Source organism: Diaphorina citri, unplaced genomic scaffold, assembly GCF_000475195.1.
Source record: "Diaphorina citri unplaced genomic scaffold, Diaci psyllid genome assembly version 1.1 scaffold101, whole genome shotgun sequence".
NCBI classification, from domain to species: domain Eukaryota; kingdom Metazoa; phylum Arthropoda; class Insecta; order Hemiptera; family Psyllidae; genus Diaphorina; species Diaphorina citri.
In genome coordinates this window covers 31,294-54,133 of record NW_007377538.1, presented here as the reverse complement: position 1 = coordinate 54,133, position 22,840 = coordinate 31,294, and the positions used below count along the sequence as shown (strand labels likewise).

Genomic DNA, 22,840 nt, shown 5'->3' with positions numbered 1-22,840 from the left:
AGCCAACATTATGTACGCTCTCTGAGATTTTTCCCGAGCTTCGGGCAGTTCAAAATTAGGCTTCGATGAAACCACAAGTTTTTCTTCGTGTCTACATTTTGTTCTCAATAAAGTCCATTCCTTTGTATTACACAAGTTCAATCTCTTTTCATTCACTAAGTAAGATAAAAAACTGGCAAGCAAGTAAAAGAGTGAATAACTGGACGTCCCATTCGAAGGGGATAAGCAACAGTTTATCACACTTACTAAAAGACTAAGAAAAATGATCCATTCCTACTACCTACTCAGAAACTTTTTAAAATTAAATCTCTTGAGAGAAACATACTTTGCTCTCTGCCAGTCTTGTATCGAGTATGCGATCTGTGCATATGGGAGAGCCAGCAAAACATCCCTAAAAAAACTTGAAGTTGTACAAAATTCCATCCTGAAAATAATTCATAAAAAAAATAGACTCTATCCCACAAGAAGACTATACAAAGAGCTTAAAATTTTAGATGTAATAGGCCTGTTTCACAGAAACATCTGTGCACTGGTCCAGAAAAGCAACATTTTCTCCTTCAGAGAACATAGGTACAACCTAAGACAACAAAGTATCTCACTGCCCCGTAAAAAAACAGTTACCGGTCAGAAATCTATTTACTTTCTGGGTGTAAAAATATATGAAAATCTTCCTCCTCATATAAAAGAAGAGAAAGATAAAATAAGATTCAAAATTTTACTCAAGAAATGGCTGATAGACAATAGAATAGACGTTGAAATAATCAAATAGGTAAAACAAAATCTCTATTTATTACATTATAGCTACATGGCAATAGGAACTAACATACTATTCATGGTTTAAGTACTATATTATTTTATTACTATTATTTTTTATTATTATTATATTTCTTTCCATTAATTACACATTAATTATTTTTATTTAAGACATAGCTCCCTTGCCACGAATCAAGGATTCAAGATTATCTTGAATCTTTAGTGTGGCAATTCTAGTCTTCCCATCCCTTTTGGGGTGGACGGATGGAGGCGGGGGGTATGGGGGGCCACCCTCATGCTCCACGCGTCCTTCTGTTGGCCCCGGGGGGGTTGGGTGGACTAGTGGTAGTGCTGTCACAATTTAATCTTGTTATAATTGTCATGATATGTTAAAATTTAATAATAAAGCACAATTATTACTATTACTATTACTATTACTATGTAAGTTGGAAACGTCTACAACAAAGATCATGATCACATTGTGTTGTATGTTATGTCAGCTCAGTTTCCTGTGGCTGGAGACTCAGTGGTAGTTGTGTCTGGCTGTGATGTGGTAGTTGTTGTAGTGGGAGTATCATGCTCGTTACCCTTGTTGTTTCCAATGCTCGTGGGAAACCCATACTCTGTGGAAGCCCCTACTCCACTGTGTCCGTTATAGAATGGCACTTTGTACAGACCAGTGTGTTTGTGATGCATAGGAGGACCATCTGCATAGTCATACCTATCAGAAGGGTAAGGACTTCCATCCCGGTCATAGTCTAGAAAGGGTCTTGACGAACTTTGGTCATAAGGGTGGAAGGGAGCATCCGGTGTACTGCTGTCATAACCGTCATAGTTAGGAGATGGCGTGGAACTATATCCATCCCCAGGAGATACAGTACTAGGATAATCCTGAGGTCGGTACGTCGAACTACTGTAGTAACCAAGTCTGAAGCATGGCGTTCATATATCATACCTAACCGGAAATAGGGTGAGAACGCGTATTCTTCAAACTCTCTTTGAAGCCAGCGGCTATAACACGTTGAATGCGCTAGTGAACGATATGCTTGGTATCTGGACAGGAGACCATGTGGGACATCACGTGCTGCTGGCGCATTCAACGTGCTATCGCCGCTGGCCTATGCAAAATCCTTCACTGACCGTTACTAACGGAAAGATACGGACTTTGCAACGAAAAGTACGTGGGATTAAGGAGCTCTCCGCCCGCGAAGTCAAAAAAGTTTGACCGCGCTACTAGAGATTTTACTTACATGAAAGACGAATTTCATGTTGGAGCCAATGTGTATCATCTGAACAGACTCATTGTATCACAGTTGTATCAGCAGATCACCTGGAAAATTGTAAAGGAAGGTATTATGGAAAGGTTAAAACATTATGATCATGCCTGTCTCGGTGGTGTGGTCAAGAAGCTCGCCTGGTAATCAGGAGCGCGTGGGATAAGGTGTGGGATCATCAATTCCGGTATGGAATTTATCAGCATTGTTTGAGAATTTGATCACAATACAGTGAGCTACTGCTGGGGTAAAGGGACTCTTTAGTGCTATTTGAGCAGTATAAACCACTGTTGAAGGACACTTTTGCGGTGCGGTGCAAAAGTGTCCTTTGGTCAATTTAAAGAAAGCAATCAACAAATGAAGGACTTCATCAATCTGCCTACAATATGTAATCACATTATGATTTCATTTTTGTCAAATGAGATCCTAAGTTTGCTGATAAGGTTTTTACAATCGACTTACAATAATCATTCTTCTAGTAAATCTAAGGAAAATAGTTAACTTTGAACTTGGAAATAAAAATATTGCACTTTTATTGAGTTGTGTTTTAGATTTGGTTGAATAAACATCTAGTGATTTAAAATTAATTTTGTCGTGTGATAAAATAATTCATTTTTTTCCTCATAAATAACTGGACGTCCCATTCGAAGGGGATAAGCAACAGTTTATCACAGTCATTTTGGTCCTTCGGGCCGGATTTTTCATTTGGTCATACGGGTCCCGGATCTCGTCAAGCATCGAACCTGGATCTTTGCATTGTGAGTCAATCATGACGGATGTAAAGTTGACATAGGTGGGTAGTTTCTGCATGGATACCTAAATACGTAAGTACACATTATGTAAGTACCTATTGTCAACGCATGAAATCCACAAGATCCATATGTAATTACATCATCATTTCATTTTTGTCAAATGAGATCCTAAGTTTGCTGATAAGGTTTTTACAATCGACTTACAATAATCATTATTCTAGTAAATCTAAGGAAAATAGTTAACTTTGAACTTGGAAATAAAAACATTGCACTTTTATGTAAGTTGGAAACGTCTACAACAAAGATCATGATCACATTGTGTTTTATGTTATGTCAGCTCAGTTTCCTGTGGGTGGAGACTCAGTGGTAGTTGTGTCTGGCTGTGATGTGGTAGTTGTTGTAGTGGTAGTATCATGCTCGTTACCCTTGTTGTTTCCAATGCATCACGACAAGGCTAGATACTCACGCCTGTGTAATCTGTTTAATACATATGTCGCAGCCTGCTTCGAGTGTCACCGGCCTGCTTCCAAGTTTTCCATTTTGCAGCCAACATTATGTACGCTCTCTGAGATTTTTCCGGTAGAGTCCCTTATTTGAATCGATAATTCCCAAGTATGATAGGTACCTATATGGACCATCCATGCCCATCGGTATTCCAAATTCCATATTATCACGACAAGGCTAGATACTCACGCCTGTGTAATCTGTTTAATACATAGGTGGGTAGTTTCTGCATGGATACCTAAATACGTAAGTACACATTATGTAAGTACCTATTGTCTACGCATGAAATTCACAAGATTCATTATGTAATCACATCATCATTTCATTTTTGTCAAATGAGATCCTAAGTTTGCTGATAAGGTTTTTACAATCGTCTTACAATAATCATTATTCTAGTAAATCTAAGGAAAATAGTTAACTTTGAACTTGGAAATAAAAATATTGCTTTTATGTAAGTTGGAAACGTCTACAACAAAGATCATGATCACATTGTGTTTTATGTTATGTCAGCTCAGTTTCCTGTGGGTGGAGACTCAGTGGTAGTTGTGTCTGGCTGTGATGTGGTAGTTGTTGTAGTGGTAGTATCATGCTCGTTACCCTTGTTGTTTCCAATGCTCGTGGGAAACCCATACTCTGTGGAAGCTCCCACTCCACTGTGTCCGTTATAGAATGGCACTTTGTACAGACCAGTGTGTTTGTGATGCATAGGACCATCTGCATAGTCATACCTATCAGAAGGGTAAGGACTTCCATCCCGGTCATAGTCTAGAAAGGGTCTTGACGAACTTTGGTCACTACTCAATAGACTGCTGGGATAAAGGGACTTTTTAGTCTCATTCGAGCAAGATAAACAAATTATATTCTATTATATTCTACACAATTATACATGTATGTACGAAAGACAAGGTTGTAAGACCAATGTGGAAGATTAGTCTGCAGACAAATCTCAGCGTATGTGCCAGGCTTAGGAGTCATTAGTCGTACAGGAAAATAGTTAACTTTGAACTTGGAAATAAAAATATTGCATTTATGTAAGTTGGAAACGTCTACAACAAAGATCATGATCACATTGTGTTGTATGTTATGTCAGCTCAGTTTCCTGTGGCTGGAGACTCAGTGGTAGTTGTGTCTGGCTGTGATGTGGTAGTTGTTGTAGTGGTAGTATCATGCTCGTTACCCTTGTTGTTTCCAATGCTCCATATGAATTGCCATTGCCATATCCATCATAGTTCCCAGAGCCTGACTGACCATAGTTGGAATCTGAATTGCCATATCGGTTCCCTGATGGCCGACCGTAACCCATCACTGGTCTATCGTAGCCATAACTACAGCCACCTCTACTGCAAGGTCTCTTGCTATCATAACCTGTTCCTGTGGGGACAGGAGTATCATAACCAGTAGGAGGTCTATTTACATTGCTTGAGGGAAACCTGTGATGTTCCTGACCGTATGACACCGGGGGCTTCACAGTGGGCTACAGCCACCTCTACTGCAAGGTCTCTTGCTATCATAACCTGTTCCTGTGGGGACAGGGGTATCATAACCAGTAGGAGGTCTGTTTACATTGCTTGAGGGAAACCTGTGATGTTCCTGACCGTATGACACCGGGGGCTTCACAGTGGTAATCCCAGGATATGCAGGACCAGACTACAGCCACCTCTACTGCAAGGTCTTTTGCTATCATAACCTGTTCCTGTGGGGACAGGGGTATCATAACCAGTAGGAGGTCTATTTACATTGCTTGAGGGAAACCTGTGATGTTCCTGACCGTATGACACCGGGGGCTTCACAGTAGTAATCCCAGGATATGCAGGACCAGGAGGAATGTAACTGCTATCTGGTCCTAATGGGGCATTATCGATAGAAGATCCTGTGGACCCATAACCTCCTGCTTCTCATGGGGCATTATCGATAGAAGATCCTGTGGACCCATAACCTCCTGCTTCTCTATTGGGTCCTACAGGTGGGGCATTATCGATAGAAGATCCTGTGGACCCATAACCTCCTGCTTCTCTATTGGGTCCTACAGGACGATCCCATGAGTCGGATGGTTTGTTCCAGGAAGGTTTGTCGTAAGAATTTGAACTGGATGGTCTGTCCCAGGAACCGGAGGGTTTATTCCAAGATGGTTTATCGTAGGAGCTTGATGGTCTATCGCTAGTAGGTCTATCCCAAGCACCAGATCCACTTGGTTTATTCCAAGACCCAGCGCCAGGCCTGAAGGTTTATCGTAGGAGCTTGATGGTCTATCGCTAGTAGGTCTATCCCAAGCACCAGATCCACTTGGTTTATTCCAAGACCCAGCGCCAGGAGTTTATGCTTAGTACTATGTCCCAGTCCCCATAATATGTCAAAATCCCCATAATATACGTTAAAATATAGAAGACCTTGGTTAGACTGCGGGGGTAGGGACTTTTCAGTCCTATCCCAGCAGGATAAACAAGCCTTGTTAAAGATTAACCTCCCCTAGCGTCGGTCAACCTATTGAATCTGAGACTGTTTCCCAAAGCCAGGATCTTGAGAATACAATGCTGAATTCTACTTGGTTAATCGTTTGTATGAATTTTAAACTCGTGTTACCCGGAAACGCTGGCATTTTTTTTCCTCAAAATGGAGTTACAGAAGTTTATGCTTAGTACTATGTCCCAGTCCCCATAATATGTCAAAATCCCCATAATATAAGTACGTTAAAATATATAAGACCTTGGTTAGACTGCGAGGGTAGGTAGGGACTTTTCAGTCCTATCCCAGCAGGATAAACAAGCCTTGTTAAAGATTAACCTCCCCTAGCGTCGGACAACCTATTGAATCTGAGGCTGTTTCCCAAAGCCAGGATCTTAAGAATACAATGCTGAATTCTACTTGGTTAATCGTTTGTATGAATTTTAAACTCGTGTTACCCGGAAAGTCTGGCATTAAAAGATTTTCTTCCTCAAAAGTAGAAATAATAAAAGGGAAAAGAACATTGCACAATACTTACTCCTGTACCATGTGTCATCCTGATTCCACCAGTAGGAGGTTTGATCATGATCTGAAATTAGTTCCAATAATAAATAAAGGATCCATTTCCAAATTTCTAGAAAGTTGGGTGGATATTTCCTTGACCTTGGGACTGCTCAAATCAGGTTAGGTGTTGGGGCGATTGCCCCAAGGGATGGGTTAAGGTTATACCTACGCTCAAATCAGGGACCTATTCCCCTTCCTTTGTAAGGGATTAAAAAGAGCTCCTCAATAATAAATTCTTGTCCTACCGAGGTTGAGTGAAAAAACCGCTATCAAGCTTGCCACAAATGTCTTTCTCCAATTTAATACACTTCGATAAATTTAATGACTTCACAAGGTCTCGAACCACCAACCTCCAGATCCCGAACTCCACAGTGATAACCACTGAGGTTGACAGTTTTGCATTAGGAACTGGTGCCGATTCAAGTTCTGATTAGGTACTGTTCAAGTTCCAAAGTAGGTATCATGTAAGAAACAATAAAATCATATTAGCTACCGATTTATCCAGAATCTAGGTACTTACTTCTTACTTCTTACATGGTATGCGATTTTTGTTGTGTTGTTGTTACTTGGTGCCTAGGTAGGTGTTATTACAAAATAAGTAGATATTGTATGGTGCTTGTGACAAAACAAAAATTAGTTGGTTATACCAGCCTATATTGAGGTGTCGACCGGACTGTCGATCGATGTCGACTTATTACTTCTTACATGGTATGCGATTTTCGTTGTGTTGTTGTTACTTGGTGCCTAGGTAGGTGTTATTACAAAATAAGTAGATATTGTATGGTGCTTCTGACAAAACAAAAATTAGTTGGTTATACCAGCCTATATTGAGGTGTCGACCGGACTGTCGATCGATGTCGACTGAACCGTCTACACTGCCTCGACAACATAGATTCACCTCGTCTCGTCTTGTCTTGTCTCGTCTCGTTTCATAGTTTGCCAACCTAGTTAGCTTGGAGGTTAGCCGGGTTAGCGCGTCTGCCTTGTAAGGAAAAGGTCGGAAGTACTGGATCCGAATGAAGGACGTGAGTAGTCATAGCCACCAGACATAGGTCTGTCATAACCACCTGGTCTTGAGCTATGGTATGGACGATATCTGTCAAAGTCAGAGCTGGAGCCGTACCCGGAATTACTTTCAAAGTCATAGTTGGAACTTCCATAACCTCCACTACCTTGGTTGTTTCTGCTGTCACTATAACCTCCACCGCCTTGGTTATATCGATTGCCTCCATACCCAGAACCTCTGTAGCGATGGCCGCCAGACCCATAGTTATCATTGGAGCTACCATACCCGTCACTATGTCCATGGCTAGAGCCATAGCCAGAGCTATTATCACCATAGCCTCCTCTGTTCCCAGAGCCATAGCTAGAGGAGCCTCTGTGTCCATAACTTGAGCCTCGGTTACCATAGTTAGAATCATAGCTTGAACTTCCTCTGTTTCTATTCAAATTCATCCACCCTGATGATCCACCTCTGTTCGAGTTAGAACCGCCACTGTCCGAGCTGCCATAACCACCTCCTCCTCCGCCTCTGTTAGAGTTATAACCACCGCTATCAGAATTGTAACCCCCACGGTTTGAATTATATCCACCACTGCTCCAGTTCTCACGATTGTTTTCCCTACAGAATAGCTCAAAAGATGCCCTCTGAAAGCAAAATATTCGTCAGTGAAACGCACACAGATGGCAATAGTCACAAGTCCCCCTTGTATGAACCAACTATCAACCCGCCAGATGTGCTCGGTTCGAATACCGGCTGGGGCGGAAATTTTCTGACCAAACTTTTTTGTTCCCGGATAGGCATGGATTTAGAAGAATATGACTTGATGTAATCGGAAAGCGTTTCCGAGGTACAATCACCAAAAAAAGTAAGAACCTAAGAACCGATCCTATTTATAAATAGACTCACGAAAGAAAATCTGATCTGACATCACAAGTCTCCCTTGTATGAACCAACTCTCAACCCACCAGATGTGCTGGGTTCGAATACCGGCTGGGGCGCAAATTTACTGACCAAACTTTTTTGTTCCCGGATAGGCATGGATTTAGCAGAATATGACTTGATGTAATCGGAAAGTGTTTCCGAGGTACAATCACCAAAAAAAGTAAGAACCTAAGAACCGATCCTATTTATAAATAGACTCACGAAAGAAAATCTGATCTGACATTGAGCTCAAAATTTTACTGATTTCCTGATAGGTATATGGCCGGGGCCACAATCTGAATTTAAACTCCGTTCAAGTTTAACTTTTTGAGTAATTTAATTGGTTGATTTCAGAAATTTCAGCCAATCAGATTGCTTCATTCAAAAATTTAACTTAAACGGAGTTTAAACTCACATTGTGAACCCGGCCATCACTGAACCAATCTATATTATAGAACTGTACGTAGGTACTTACTTGATGTTATAGTACTTGTGTGAATTGTTCATGTGCAGTTATGTTCTACAATTAAGACTAGTGAGTCAGCCACAAATTCAACTGAACCAATCATATTTCCTGACAAATGGAACCAATTATGTGAAGGCAAAATCGTAGAGTTAAAACCTTAGGCCAAACAGTCAGACCATCTGATAGACCTGGGTTTCAAGTTTTTTTCCGCTACATACGTTCCGACGATCTGTCAGACCTCGGTCTGAGAGACCCAGGTCTATCAGATGGTCTGAGCGTGAATTGCGGGCCTTAGAGGAAGGGGAGATTAAGTTGGACTTACGCTGACTAATACTGAAAGGTCCAGAGATATGAGTTGATACAGGCTGAAGGATTTGCTGTTGTAGGAGAGGCATTCTAATACATAGTCCAACTGAAACAACGAGGTAACGGGATGAGGTTTAAATTTCCTTTTTTTTTAAAAAAAAAGAGGTTTGACAGAGGGAACTGTAACTGCTATGGTCTTATCGTCCCGAAATCGAAGAGAGAAGGAAGACTCTGACCAAACTTTTTTGTTCCCGGATAGGCATGGATTTAGAAGAATATGACTTGATGTAATCGGAAAGTGTTTCCGAGGTACAATCACCAAAAAAAGTAAGAACCTAAGAAATAGACCTATTTATAAATAGACTCACGAAAGAAAATCTGATCTGACCCTGATTGTGAAGACTGTAAGAACATGAATATTATATTATAGAACTGTACGTAGGTAATTACTTGATGTTATAGTACTTGTGTGAATTGTTCATGTGCAGTTATGTTCTACAATTAAGACTAGTGAGTCAGCCACAAATTCAACATGATTCTATGGATGAACAAGTTTCCGATTTTAAACAAAGAAAGATCGACCAAGTTCAAAATAATTAAGAAAAGCAATATTAAAGATGACAAGATCAAAAGCAACAAGTGACTGAAATGGTTACTGCCGGGCCAGAAGATTTCTGACTGTTTTTCATTCTACGGTCAGATACCTCGCAAGAACAATAACTTGAGGGTTGAATTGTTGAATTTTTTGCCAAACCTCAAAAGAGAGCATATTGACTATTAAGTTAGGTACGTTCAGAAGTTGTTATTAAAATTCAAGTACCTAAGTATCACTGAAAAATGGTACCCGTTCGTTCTTAAGCCCAGCCAGAGAGACTTCCTTATTGTGTAAATACTGTAAACAGTGGATGCACTTACACTACTTATACAGTAAATACTAATGGTGGATATTGGTTAGATACCTCGCAAGAACAATAACTTGAGGGTTGAATTGTTGAATTTTTTGCCAAACCTCAAAAGAGAGCAAATTGACTATTAAGTTAGGTACGTTTAGAAGTTGTTATTAAAATTCAAGTACCTAAGTATCACTGAAAGATGGTACCCCGAGACAAACCGTTCGTTCTTAAGTCCAGAGAGACTTCCTTATTGTGTAAATACTGTAAACAGTGGATGCACTTACACTACTTATACAGTAAATACTAGAATAGAATAGAATAGAATAGAATATACCCTGCTTATACTGCCAGAATGAGACTGAAAAGTCCCTTTACTCCCGCAGTCCAAGCAAGGTCTCATGTATTTGGTACAATATTTTAAAAAATAAATTACAATTGACCCTTGCTTAAATTAAAAAAAAAAGAGAATGTGCTACTAATGGTGAATATGCCAATAATACAAGATATTGAAATAAAGTAACTTACCAAAGTGTTTTGATATGCCGGATTTCGGCAGAGGTATCCTCTTTCAAAGGATATGCCAATAATACAAGATATTGAAATAAAGTAACTTACCAAAGTGTTTTGATATGCCGGATTTCGGCAGAGGTATCCTCTTTCAAACTCACAATGCAAAAACTTCGATTTACTTTTCAATTAGCCCCTCAACAGACTATTCAAAATTAGAATGTTAATTAAATAATAATGATTGATTTGTTTTTAATACCAATCTACTTATCTATTTCAATCAAATCTTTATTATCTTTATAATATGAACTGGAAATACAAAAATAACTTCGGAAAAAATTAAAGGTCGGAAAAAATGAAATTTATATTTCGAAAATAATGACGATCTTACGATCAAAACTGGTTTCAAAAACACAATCACTCTCGGATATTTTCCCAGACAATAGCTTACGGCGACTAACACTGCTATAACTTCTGAAAACCAAAGTTACAATGAGACTGAGATTTTCATGTGTGTAGAGGTAAATCACTGAGTTAAGACATCCGGTCACTTGTTACTCTGGCGTGGAAGTTCTGACCTCTTGGTAGAAGCTCCCAAGAACGTTGAACTGAAAAATCTTCGTCGATTAACCCTACTATGTACGAGAAAAGAAAAGGAAAGACGAAATAAATAAGTAGAAAAGAAGGGCATGAAAGTGAATGAGAAAATAATAGGAATCAAGAGGTATTAATATTCTACATATTATGAGAACGGAAAAAATTGGGCTTGGAAAATTTTCGCCAAAAAATGGGAATCCCAAAGAGTTGTGGACATTTGGAAAATTAATTTAATAAATAAATGCCTCGACCAAGGCAATCTCTTTTACTGCTCACGCTAAGTGTGTATGAATAAATAAAATACTACAGAAGAAAATAGAATAAGTAGGTACTACAGAAGAAAAGAAAAGAGAACAGAATCATAGTACTCGTATACATAGATAAAAAAATGGGGGAAAAATCTATCGTCAAAATCAAACGGCTTTCTATTTATGGATGGATGCATTGACCCGATTTCAATTGGACTCCATTCCTACACAGTATTTCTTCTACCGATCGTTTAAATTTTACAAAAGTCATAAATAAAAATAATCGAAAAAGCTCAAAACTGAGCAGATGAAAAAAAAAAAAAAAAAAAAAAAACCAAAAAAGAATTGTAAAAAGGGGCGAGCAAATTAGGGAGCACTTTAAAAAAAAAAAAAAAAAAAAAATTAAAGTATTGTTATGAACCAGCGGACATCAAAGGGTTAAATTCACATCAAAGTTTGTCGGGAAAAAAATAGCGAACTTGAGGAATGCAAGTAATTTGTTTTCACGTACCTAGATGGCAATTAAAATGGAAACAAAGCACATATCGATTACACAACCATCAATAGAAATTTTATTTATTTCGCATTCCAAAATTCCTCAGGGAAAGAGGTACCTCCTCTAAGTGTTAATTGCTTAGTTAAATAATTACTCGGGTAGCTATTCGCTTATTTGTTTCATAGGACAAACCTCAGTGGTGCAGTGGTTAACTCGTTGGACATTGGATCTGGAGGTTGGTGGTTCGAATCCAAGTTAAGTCATAAAATTTATCTAGGTGTATATTTGTGACAATCATTTAAGTATGCTTAACACAATTAAAAATGCCTTTTATTCGTTTCATAGGGCTTTAACGTCACTGTATAACTACTAAGGGTTTACTCTCCATTTGGTGTCTACCCGTCTCCACAGCTTCCTCCTCACCCAGCTGGAGCCATACCGGGAAAAGCTAGCAACACGCGACTGAACAGATGGACACTAGTTCTATTTTTGTAAAAATCACAGTCGTCCACCAAAACAGAGTTGAATGGCAGAGATTGCCTCAGCAATAATCCCACCGAATGATTGAATAAATTGAATTCTAAGGCCAGCCACTCACTATCATGTAGATCTTACAAGTACACCTGATCAGGTCCGCCTGTCAGGTCTACCTGATACCTGATAGTAAGTGGCTGGCCCAACAAAGTGCCTGAACCTCAAGGACCTAAAATAAAGCTTACAGGTTATGAATATGCTTAGATATGGATGATGAAGCTGTTGTGTTATTCGTGGTGATATTCAAAAGAGTACTATTGGAAATATTGGAAGCCAACTTGGAACCAGCCACATCGTTTGAGAGTTGAATTTGAATCAGAATGATTGAAATGGCGGTGACAGCTCCGAAAATCTGGAAGAAAAAGACGTTCCGTGGTGGTTCGAGAATATTGGAAATTGGAATCTCACTTGGTACAATATACGGTGCTAGTGCTAGATATTATGATATTATTATGTAAATTACTAGATACCTATTATGTAACCAAAGAATTTTGTTGGACCTGAGATCGGATTAAGAAGAGATCAAGGTAGAACAAAAAGTTTTACATATTCTCTTGATATTGTAAATACTGGGTATAGTTAGGTAGCTACCTATTTCAATCAATAACCGTAGCCAAAAAAGCCAATAACCGTATAGGTAATTTGGTAGATCAACTGTTATCCGTTACCTACAGCCGAAATCTAGATATCTACTTAGGTCATTTCTGAGTCGATATACAAACACATGAGAACATACGTATGATGGGCGAATACAGCCCTCTGGTTTTGGGGGGTACAAACTGCAGAGGATGTGTCGACGGGGAGGGGGGTTTTCCTACATATTTATAAAGGAATTTTAATTGTGTTAAGCATAAATTTAAATGCTTGTCACAAACATCGTTCCCCGTTTATTTCACCTAGATAAATTTTATGACATGACTTGGACTCGAACCACCAACCTCCAGATCCAAAGACCAACGCGTTAACAACTGCACCACTAAGTTGGTGGGTTTTCCTATTTAAATAGATATTAAACAACAAAATCTTACCTGTGCAGAGTGTGCAGTTATTGGCACGGCCTAAACCTGTGCCCCCCCCCCCCCCCCCCCGGCGCACACAAACCCCCCCCCCCCCCCCCCCCCCCCCCAGGCGCGGCACAATACCACGCCCCTCGTAAAAAATCTGGGGGCCTAGGTAAGGAGCTGAAGAACTCATGTATGGTTTGTAACTGGATTGGTGCCAATGCCAAGCCAAGGTGAAAATGTTACTGGCATTTAAGCCGCCAAGGGTCACACACAAAAGCTTTGCGGACCGCAGGTTGAGTACGGCTGATCTAGATGAAGACGAAGTACCTTACCTACCATACATTGTACAAGCCCAACAACATCAACTTAAACAAGAACAACAACTTAAATAAGATTGGCAGATACCTACACATGAACATCTGTAACAAGGTAGGTAATACCTACGTAAATATGAATAAGATTTGAAGGTAGACATGAACGATGTATAACAAGGTACCTACCTGGTTTGAAGTTTCCGCTGGATAATTTGTGTTACCTTGTGGTTGAATCCAGGGGTCAACATTTATCTTATATCCTCTGCGCCAGAATCAATCTAGAGTCACTTCTGACAACGTAACCTGGGACCTCTGTTGAGGTCTATCCGCCAGCCTAAGGGCTATTTCACATCTAGATTGCAACTTGTAGTATACGGCAATTTTTATGTTGAGGGCTACATCTACATATGTAGTCTTATGAGCCTGTTCACACTTAAACTTGAAGTTTAAATGTGAACAGGCCCATAAGACTATGTATAGCCCTCAACATGAAAATTGCCGTATACTACAAGTTGCAGTCTAGATGTGAAATCCGTCTAAGCCGTATTTTATTATGTGACTTTTTTATACAGGCAACATGGCTGAACCAATGAGATTCCGCTTTGGACGTCCATACTTGCTCCACAAAGCGGAATATCACTATCTCATTGACAAATACAGCTCTAGTTAGCTTGGAGGGTGGCACGTTCTGCCTTGTAAGCGCTGGGTCGCGGATTGCACTCCTGTACAGCTGCAAATTCAATAGAGTCTGAACAACTAACTGCTTTGGGCAGACTCAATTGAGGCATTATTACGCGAGGCAGATGAACTTTTGATGACAGTGATATGAAGGGGTGACCTTAAATACAGAATTTACAAAAGCTAAGATAGAAGGTAGCTACGAACTATGGACCCGGGTAAAATTCCAACAGTAGCAAAATAGGTATTTTAACTTACCTGATGTAATTAGATACAAACTCGCCTGTAATTAGGTACCAACTTACCTGTCATTACCAGCAAATTACAGGATGAGTCTGAAAATTACCGCGGTCATAATCTTTGATCTTTATTACTCGCAGATCGTGGAGAGATATCGTAAACATGAACACCAACCAAGTTCATGAGACCGCTGTTATAATGGACCAAAGAAGTCAATGGGTTAATTGCCTCGGATAAAAGGTGCCTTTAGATTTAGAACAATCAAACTAATTGAAATTATTTCCTTTTTTATTAGGTTTGATCGAGGGAACTATAACAACCTAATAACGGAGGTCTTATCGTCCTGAAATCGAAGAGAGAAGGACAGGATAGGAGAGTCAGCCATTCTGAGAACGAACCTTCTGTTTAAGATAAAGTTTGTCCCAGTCGGGGATCGAAAACGCGACCTAGCGCAAGGCAGGCGCGCTACCCTCCAAGTTAACTAGGCTGGCTAATAGGCCATTTAAATGTGACATTATTTTGGCAACATACATTAGCTGACAAAGGCCAATTAACTGAATGAAAGCCGTTAATGGACTTTTAATTAATTAGCCAATAACGCAATTATGTATTTGTGTCCAATTTTAAGTCATCACTGAAACAGCCCTTTTCTCTTTCCCCATTATACACGGTCCCCAAGTATTTATATTCATCTTATGACATATCAATACTTGGGGAGCGTCGTGCACAATGGAGGATACTCCCCAAGTAACAAGATGGCCGGCTAGTATTTTCCTCAGGAAACCAAGGTTACAGACACATCCTGGCCAAGACAATCCTTATGAAGCAGTGCGAGACCGAGAACCTTGGACTGTGATTCGTGAACCGCAAATATGTGAGTTGCCCTTATCAATCCTGCCCACTTGATTAACATAGTCAGGACCGGGGACATGGGGTTGACCTAGGGTTGAGAGCGTCACTTTACGAGGAATTATCTTAATGGGAAGCAAACCAAATTTGAAGAGAAACATATTTCTGGTCAGGCCAAAATAAAAATCCTTAAATAAGTCCCTGTTATTATAAGATGGCGGACAAGAGTCATATACTAGTATCAATCTAAGATGATTAAAAATTAAAACATGGATAATGCCAATTCAAACACATTTACAAGCAAAACTACATATCCTACAATTCCTACATGGCAGTAAAAAATGTAACTCTGATTTTCTGTATAAACCTAGGTTTAAGCAAACCAAATTTGAAGAGAAACATATTTCTGGTCAGGCCAAAATAAAAATCCTCAAATAAGTCCCTGTTATTATAAGATGGCGGACAAGAGTCATATACTAGTATCATTCTAAGATGATTAAAAATTAAAACATGGATAATGCCAATTCAATTGTCCCAACCAAACACATTTACAAGCAAAACTACATATCCTACAATTCCTACATGGCAGTAAAAAATGTAACTCTGATTTTCTGTTCATTTTAGAGTTTAGACCTCTAGGGTTTTAAGTTAGAAGATGGCTTGAATTTTAGTCCGCTTAAATTTATGTCTTGGGAGGAAATTATAAAAGAGCATAGTGTATGTTTGTTTAGCCGTTCGTGACGGAAGATGGTTTGGTGTTACCAAGCGAAGAATCAACAGGCGAATGACCTTTTGGTACTGGGATATTTGTTTAGCCGTTCGTGACGGAAAATGGTTTGGTGTTACCATGCGAAGAATCAACAGGCGAATGACCTTTTGGTACTGGGATATCCAGTCGAAAAAATCAAAGAAAATCTGGGCGGAATTCGAACCCAGAGTTTAGCCGTTCGTGACGGAAGATGGTTTGGTGTTACCAAGCGAAGAATCAACAGGCGAATGACCTTTTGGTACTGGGATATCCAGTCGAAAAAATCAAAGAAAATCTGGGCGGAATTCGAACCCAGAAAATGCTTGTGTAGATACATATCTCATAGTAGGTAGATATATCTTGGCACCTATTATAATTATATGAACAAGATTTCATGTATTCGGCATCTAGTGGCTACTGAAGTCTTTTAAATTTTCTTCACAAGAATTTATTTATGTTAGCATAGCGTCTGTGTCAATAACCTACCAGCAGACTGAATCCCCGGTAGTCCGATGCTATTGTTACTTCAGAGAACCAAAAATGTAAAGTACCCATGTTATTGTTTATTTAGAATTTAGAGAAACAAAAATGTACGGGAATTGGTAGTTATGTTTTCCTTCGAAAATGTATAGTGCCAATTGTAAGTAGCTGTGTTTTCTTGTAAAAATGTATGAAACTTATGTATGTTTCCTCTTGTATGATATTTGGTATTCGGTCAGTATTGGCTTTTGATCTTTGAAGCTTCAAGTGTAAGATGTAAGTACCGACGTTTTTTTTTTTTTTTTTTTTTTTTTTTTTCGCTTTTGGTTCTATGTTTAGAGTAGTACTTAGCGGTCCCAGCGAAAAAGTAAACTCACTTGATACTGCGTCGTGTAGCAAGCTTTGATAATGATGTAGAAAACGGTGAACATGTGCAGAAACAGATTGTAGAAATGTATCGCCCTGATGTGCTGAATCAAATAGCACATGCTGCACACAATGTGGAAAAACTCAGTCAGCATGATGGCCAGAAGTTGCTGATTGAACAGGGAGTTCACCTCTTGGATCAGCTCGCAGAGGTAGGTTCTTACGTGGAGATAGTTGAAGATGTTCCTCGTCAGATAGCGCTCACTGTTGATGACCTTCAGCTTGGTTCGGAGAATGTTGGTGATGGCTGTGAACTGAAATAATCTCTGACAGAAAAACAAGTCATCTCGTAGACAAATACTTGTGTAGCTGTGTTGATAAGATACCAGATAACCGTAGATTAATAAATAAGAACAAAATTATGTATAATCGAATATTGGTGATAGCTGTGAACTGAAATAATCTCTGACAGAAAAACAAGTCATTTCGTAGACAAATACTTGTGTAGCTGTGTTGATAAGATACCAGATAACTGAGATAACCGTAGATTAATAAATAAGAACAAAATTATGTATAATCGAATAAAGAGTATAAAGACGTCTTACCTGAGCGACACACAAAAGTGTCATCAGGTTCGGCGCGAAGGCATACGCACTCAAGTCAAAATCCAGCACGCAGGCCGCTGAATTGGCGGCCACCATCAGCAAGAACACAGCCGCCAATTTCCTCTCCTCCCGCCTATTGGCACGTTGTCGGAAATTGGCGGTCAAATAGCGGAGCAAGCTGTAGATTTTCCGCGACTTGAAATTCATGACAAGGATGAGAAATGCCATCGCCGCTACCAAGAGGAGGCAGGAAAATTTCGACAGCATGCCGACATTAATTTGAAAAATTCGACTGAAGTAGATCGATCCGACGGATAAGATCGATAGAAGAAAATTGGTGATCGTGCAGGCGTTTTGGTTTAGGTAAAGAACTTGGACTGATTCGATATTCATTGTTGAATAAATGAACCAACCTCAGTGATGTAGTGGTTAGCGCGGTGGACTCTGGATCTGGAGGTTGGTGGTTTGAGGTCAAGTCATAAAATTTAGAGTGGTATATTAAGCGGGGAACGACATTTATGACAAGCTTTTATGCTTAGCACAATTAAAATTCTTACTCAGTGATGCAGTGGTTAGCGCGGTGGACTCTGGATCTGGAGGTTGGTGGTTCGAGTCCAAGTCAAGTCATAAAATTTAGAGTGGTATATTAAGCGGGGAACGACATTTATGACAAGCTTTTATGCTTGGCACAATTAAAATTCTTCCTTCTTTGTTGAATGAATGACAATACGGTTTTTATGATGCCCTTTACCATCGCACACTTTTGAAGAAGGTTACTTGACAATTGTTCAAGCTCTACCTCTAATGAGAAAGTAGCCATTGCACCTCACCTTACAAACAGGAGATCCGGGTTCAATTACCGGTAGGATTAAAAAATTTAGATGTTCATGGCCAGGACCACAATGTGAGTTTAAACGTAGTTCAAGTTTAACTCTTGGATGAGGCAATCTGATTGGTTGATTTTAAACTTTTTAGCCAATTAGACTGTTTAAGTAGCTGATTTCATTATTTTTAGGAATTCAAGAGTTAAACTCCGATTGAACCCCCGACCATAAATAATTAATCGCTTTAAAGACGAGAATTCCTAAGCTACCAACTGGTAACCTTTTGATTTGACATAAAAAAAACTCATCTTATCTTAAATAATGAAAACAACAGTTCAATCACTTACTTGGAATACACAGCCGAGGAGTAAACCGTGTCTCCAGTGTTGCCAACATCTCCGTCCACACTCACTTTACGAACTAGCAGAGTATTCTGATGCAATGTTGTCAGATTGCTCTCGGTTACGACCGCGCCATCTGGTGTCGTGAGAGAGAACTGACGCCCGTAAATACCGAACAAGATTTCCACCTGAAATTCCAACAGGGAAAGAACAGCGATGTTATATTGAAGACGTAATAAAGGAACTTTTTTTTTATGAATGTTTATTTCTTAGCAATGAAATAACTGCTGAATTAGACTCGTCTAATCTGTGTCGTAGCATGCTCATCCCGTAGTATGCCTCTCATCAGATGGGCGAGAAGAGACACAATACTTCCCATTTAGGTGCTGGGTCAACACGAGAACACAAGAAAGTAACCCGTTGTTTACCCAAAGAGGAACTTACCAAAACCTATGAGTGACAAGGTTGCCATCTGGATTGAAGGTAATTAGGTTCAAACAAAGTTATAAAAATAAAAAACGAGTACAAATTTTTGTCGATGGTGGTTAACCATATTTAACATTAGTTCCAGTAGCTCAGCGGTAGAAAATTGATTTTTTTTTAAAGAGGTTTGACAGAGGGAACTGTAACTGCCTATGGTCTTATCGTCTCGAAATCGAAGAGAGAAGGAAGACAGGATAGGAGAAAGCCAGCCGTTCCGAGAACGAACATTATCCTTTCATGTAGGTTCTTACGTGGAGATAGTTGAAGATGTTCCTCGTCAGATAGCGCTCACTGTTGATGACCTTCAGCTTGGTTCGAAGAATGTTGGTGACGGCTGTGAACTGAAATAATCTCTGACAGAAAAACAAGTCATTTCGTAGACAAATACTTGTGTAGCTGTGTTGATAAGATACCAGATAACTGAGATAACCGTAGATTAATAAATAAGAACAAAATTATGTATAATCGAATAAAGAGTATAAAGACGTCTTACCTGAGCGACACACAAAAGTGTCATCAGGTTCGGCGCGAAGGCATACGCACTCAAGTCAAAATCCAGCACGCAGACTACCCGCTCCAAAACAACTTAACCACATAGGTAATACCCTAAGTAACTACACCTAACCATCAAGTCTCATCCTTGAAGACCGCAATTTTTTCGGATTTTGGAATCATTAAAAATTCGATAACAATAGAATATGTAGGTACTAGGTAGGTACCTATGTGATGTAGGTACCTACTTTATGTACCTATGTAGAACTATAGAGGTACTATTTTGAGACGTCTAAATAGGTATCAATGACCTATGTATGTAGCTATGTAGGTACCTACGCATACCAGTTATTATAGTCTGATGGTACTTGAAGCTCCGTATGTATAACTTTAAGAACCTTAGTGATGCCCCTATAATTTGAATACCAAAATAGCAAATTCTTACTCTAAATCTAAATAGTACTAAAACTATAACATCTACCTAGGTACCTATTATAAAATGTATGTATGTACCTATCTATACAGAAAGTTCTTGTTGGTTTTTATCTGTCATTTGGTGCCAAGGTGAAAATGTTACTGGCATTTAAGCCGCGAAGGGCTACACACAAAAGCTTTGCGGACCGCAGGTTGAGTACGGCTGATCTAGATGAAGACGAAGTACCTTACCTACCATACATTTTACAAGCCCAACAACATCAACTTAAACAAGAACAACAACTTAAATAAGATTGGCAGATACCTACACATGAACATCTGTAACAAGGTAGGTAATACCTACGTAAATATGAATAAGATTTGAAGATAGACATGAACGATGTATAACAAGGTACCTACCTGGTTTGATGTTTCCGCTGGGTAATTTGTGTTACCTTGTGGTTGAATCCAGGGGTCAACATTTATCTTATATCCTCTACGCCAGAATCAATCTAGAGTCACTTCTGACAATCAACGTAACCTGGGACCTCTGTTAGTTGAGGTCTATCTGCCAGCCTAGTTAGCTTGGAGTGTAGCACGTCTGCCTTGTAAACGCTGGGTAACGGATTCGATTCCCGTCCGGGACGGATTTTATCCTGAACCGATAAGGTTCGTTCTCGGAACGGCTGGCATTCTTCTATCCTATATCCTTTCGCTTTCCTATCCTAGACGATACGACTTTAGCAGTGACATTTCCCTCTATATCAAGCCTCTTGAAAAAAAAGGAGCCACGAACTTTGGACCCGGGTAAAATTCCAACAGTAGCAAAATAGGTATTTTAACTTACCTGATGTAATTAGATACAAACTCGCCTGTCAGACGATACGACTTTAGCAGTGACATTTCCCTCTATATCAAGCCTCTTGAAAAAAAAGGATCCACGAACTTTGGACCCGGGTAAAATTCCAACAGTAGCAAAATAGGTATTTTAACTTACCTGATGTAATTAGATACAAACTCGCCTGTCAACCCGTTGTTCAATATTTGCAATCGAAAAACGAGTACAAATTTTGGTCGATGGTGGTTAATCATAACATTAGTTCCGGTAGCTCAGCGGTAGAAAATTGAACTCATAATCCAGGACTCGTGCCAGGATTTTTGGATAACCTACCTCTCGTTTGAGCTGGTCCAAAGTGAGAACATTTTGACCCTGAGGATTCTCCAGGAATAGACTAGCCTCGTGTCCCTTCACTCCGTAACCAGGGTCCATGTTGCTTAACACGACATTCACATATCTGCCGAATGGATTTAAAAATTATTTATAGGCACTTCAGTAGGTACAAGTCCAATTATAGTAATAATTAATCCTACCTTTAAAAACATGAGATGCAACACATCCCCTATATGGGACACAGCATCTCATTAACTCATTCTTATTTATTTTTTGCCATCTTTTCCTTCTCTATTTTCCCCTATTCTTTCTTCAGTTACATATTTTTTTCTTCTTCTTTATTGTTATTTCTTTTAATTTATTATGTTATGGCTGTCCATGAATTGTAAATAAATATACTTGAGTATTTTGTTGGAAAAAAAAGAAGGGGGGGTGCAAAATGACACAGAGAAAATCCTGCCAATGCGAATGAAATTTAATAGAAATTAACAAACGGTTTTGACATACCGAATTGTAGCTCAACTCTCCCATTGGCTGTTGATTTTTTCTTCCTGAATTCTACATGACACGTCCCATTTATTACAATCAAAAACTTGTACTCACAGTGTATCCAAAAAGCTTTAGAGTGGTGACATGATATTATATTGTCAAGTCACTTACCTACAGTTTGGTTGCACGGTGGGTTCACCTCCACTTTTGGTGATGATCAGTTTCAAATTGGAGCCTTTGAGCTGAAAATAAAACACGAAAAACTGGTAATAAGATAATACTGAGTGAGTATCACACTAGGCTTGCACACCGGAGTTTCTGCGTTCAATTCCTGGCGGGGTCACAGTTTTTCGAGTCTGTGCTTGGAGTTCGGGGTGCACTCAGCCTCATGAGACTAACTGAGACAGAGTAGTTCCTTTAATCCGTGGCACAAGCTCTGCTTATACGGATGGGTATACCATTTATAAAAAATGTATGTTCTGAGTTTTTTATCGATCAAAAATAAATGGAAACTTGTTAATAATAATAATAATAGAGAATGAGTAATGAATCACTGGAGTTGGAAAAGTCACACAACCACTGTATCTTTTATTTATCTATTACTTTCTATTACTATTGTAATAATAAAGGAAGGATGGGCTAAAAAGCAATAAAAAAAATCTGGTGTGAACATCACACGACTTTCTATTACATTAAGTCGGACAGTTCTAAAAGTTTCACCATTCGATTCCGCGTGAAAAATCACATGAGATTGACTATTCACTTGCTTATTTGGTAACGGTTCACAAATAAAAGAGAAATTTGTCGACACAGGGAAGTATCGAACCCGCAACTTCTCAACCGTAAGTCAAACAGTACTAAAAGTAGCACCATTCGATTCGGCGTGAAAAATCACATTGATTAGAATATTCACATCCAAATGACCAAATGTTTTCGATGTCTCTTACCGTTTATACGAAATAAGGGTTAAGCAAAAATGACTTTGGTTAATATCAGGATGGGTGACAATCCGATTTTTACCAAATTGTTACAGTCGCGTCCTTAGACCATACCGGGATAGCATACCAAATTTCATCGCTCTA

The 22,840-nt window shown here is 39.2% G+C and overlaps 3 protein-coding genes across 3 annotated transcripts in view; all 3 read right to left on the bottom strand.

The window, feature by feature from the left end:
- Nucleotides 1–9,085, bottom strand: part of LOC103524493 (hornerin-like) — a 28,540-nt gene extending 19,455 nt beyond the window's left edge. The window contains 1 exon segment of the mRNA XM_026819883.1: nucleotides 9,002–9,085. The gene's annotated coding sequence lies outside the window, so the exon portion shown is untranslated.
- LOC113465388 (stress protein DDR48-like) lies at nucleotides 5,179–9,074 on the bottom strand. The gene is made up of 3 exons (XM_026819882.1): nucleotides 8,898–9,074; nucleotides 7,272–7,936; nucleotides 5,179–5,500 (listed from the first exon to the last, which is right to left on the bottom strand). The coding sequence occupies exons 1-3, from the start codon at nucleotides 9,072–9,074 to the stop codon at nucleotides 5,179–5,181; spliced, it is 1,164 nt and encodes a 387-aa protein (XP_026675683.1).
- A 9,611-nt stretch (nucleotides 9,086–18,696) lies between the features above and the next one.
- LOC103524492 (isoleucine--tRNA ligase, cytoplasmic-like) overlaps nucleotides 18,697–22,840 on the bottom strand; it is a gene marked incomplete at its 5' end in the record, with an annotated part of 31,564 nt that continues 27,420 nt past the window's right edge. Inside the window, 3 exons of the mRNA XM_026819881.1 lie at nucleotides 18,697–18,897; nucleotides 21,270–21,393; nucleotides 21,930–22,021. Coding sequence (XP_026675682.1) covers nucleotides 18,712–18,897; nucleotides 21,270–21,393; nucleotides 21,930–22,021 — 402 coding nt within the window. The remainder of the gene's footprint in view (nucleotides 18,898–21,269; nucleotides 21,394–21,929; nucleotides 22,022–22,840) is intronic.

Coding starts and splice junctions, on each gene's coding strand:
- LOC113465388 (XM_026819882.1), bottom strand. CDS start 9,074: ATGCCTCTCCTACAACAGCAAATCCTTCAGCCTGTATCAACTCATATC. Junction 7,937..8,897: donor GTCTGACAGATCGTCGGAAC/GTATGTAGCGGA, acceptor TTTTGCTTTCAG/AGGGCATCTTTTGAGCTATT. Junction 5,501..7,271: donor TCCGACCTTTTCCTTACAAG/GCAGACGCGCTA, acceptor ATAAACCTTCAG/GCCTGGCGCTGGGTCTTGGA.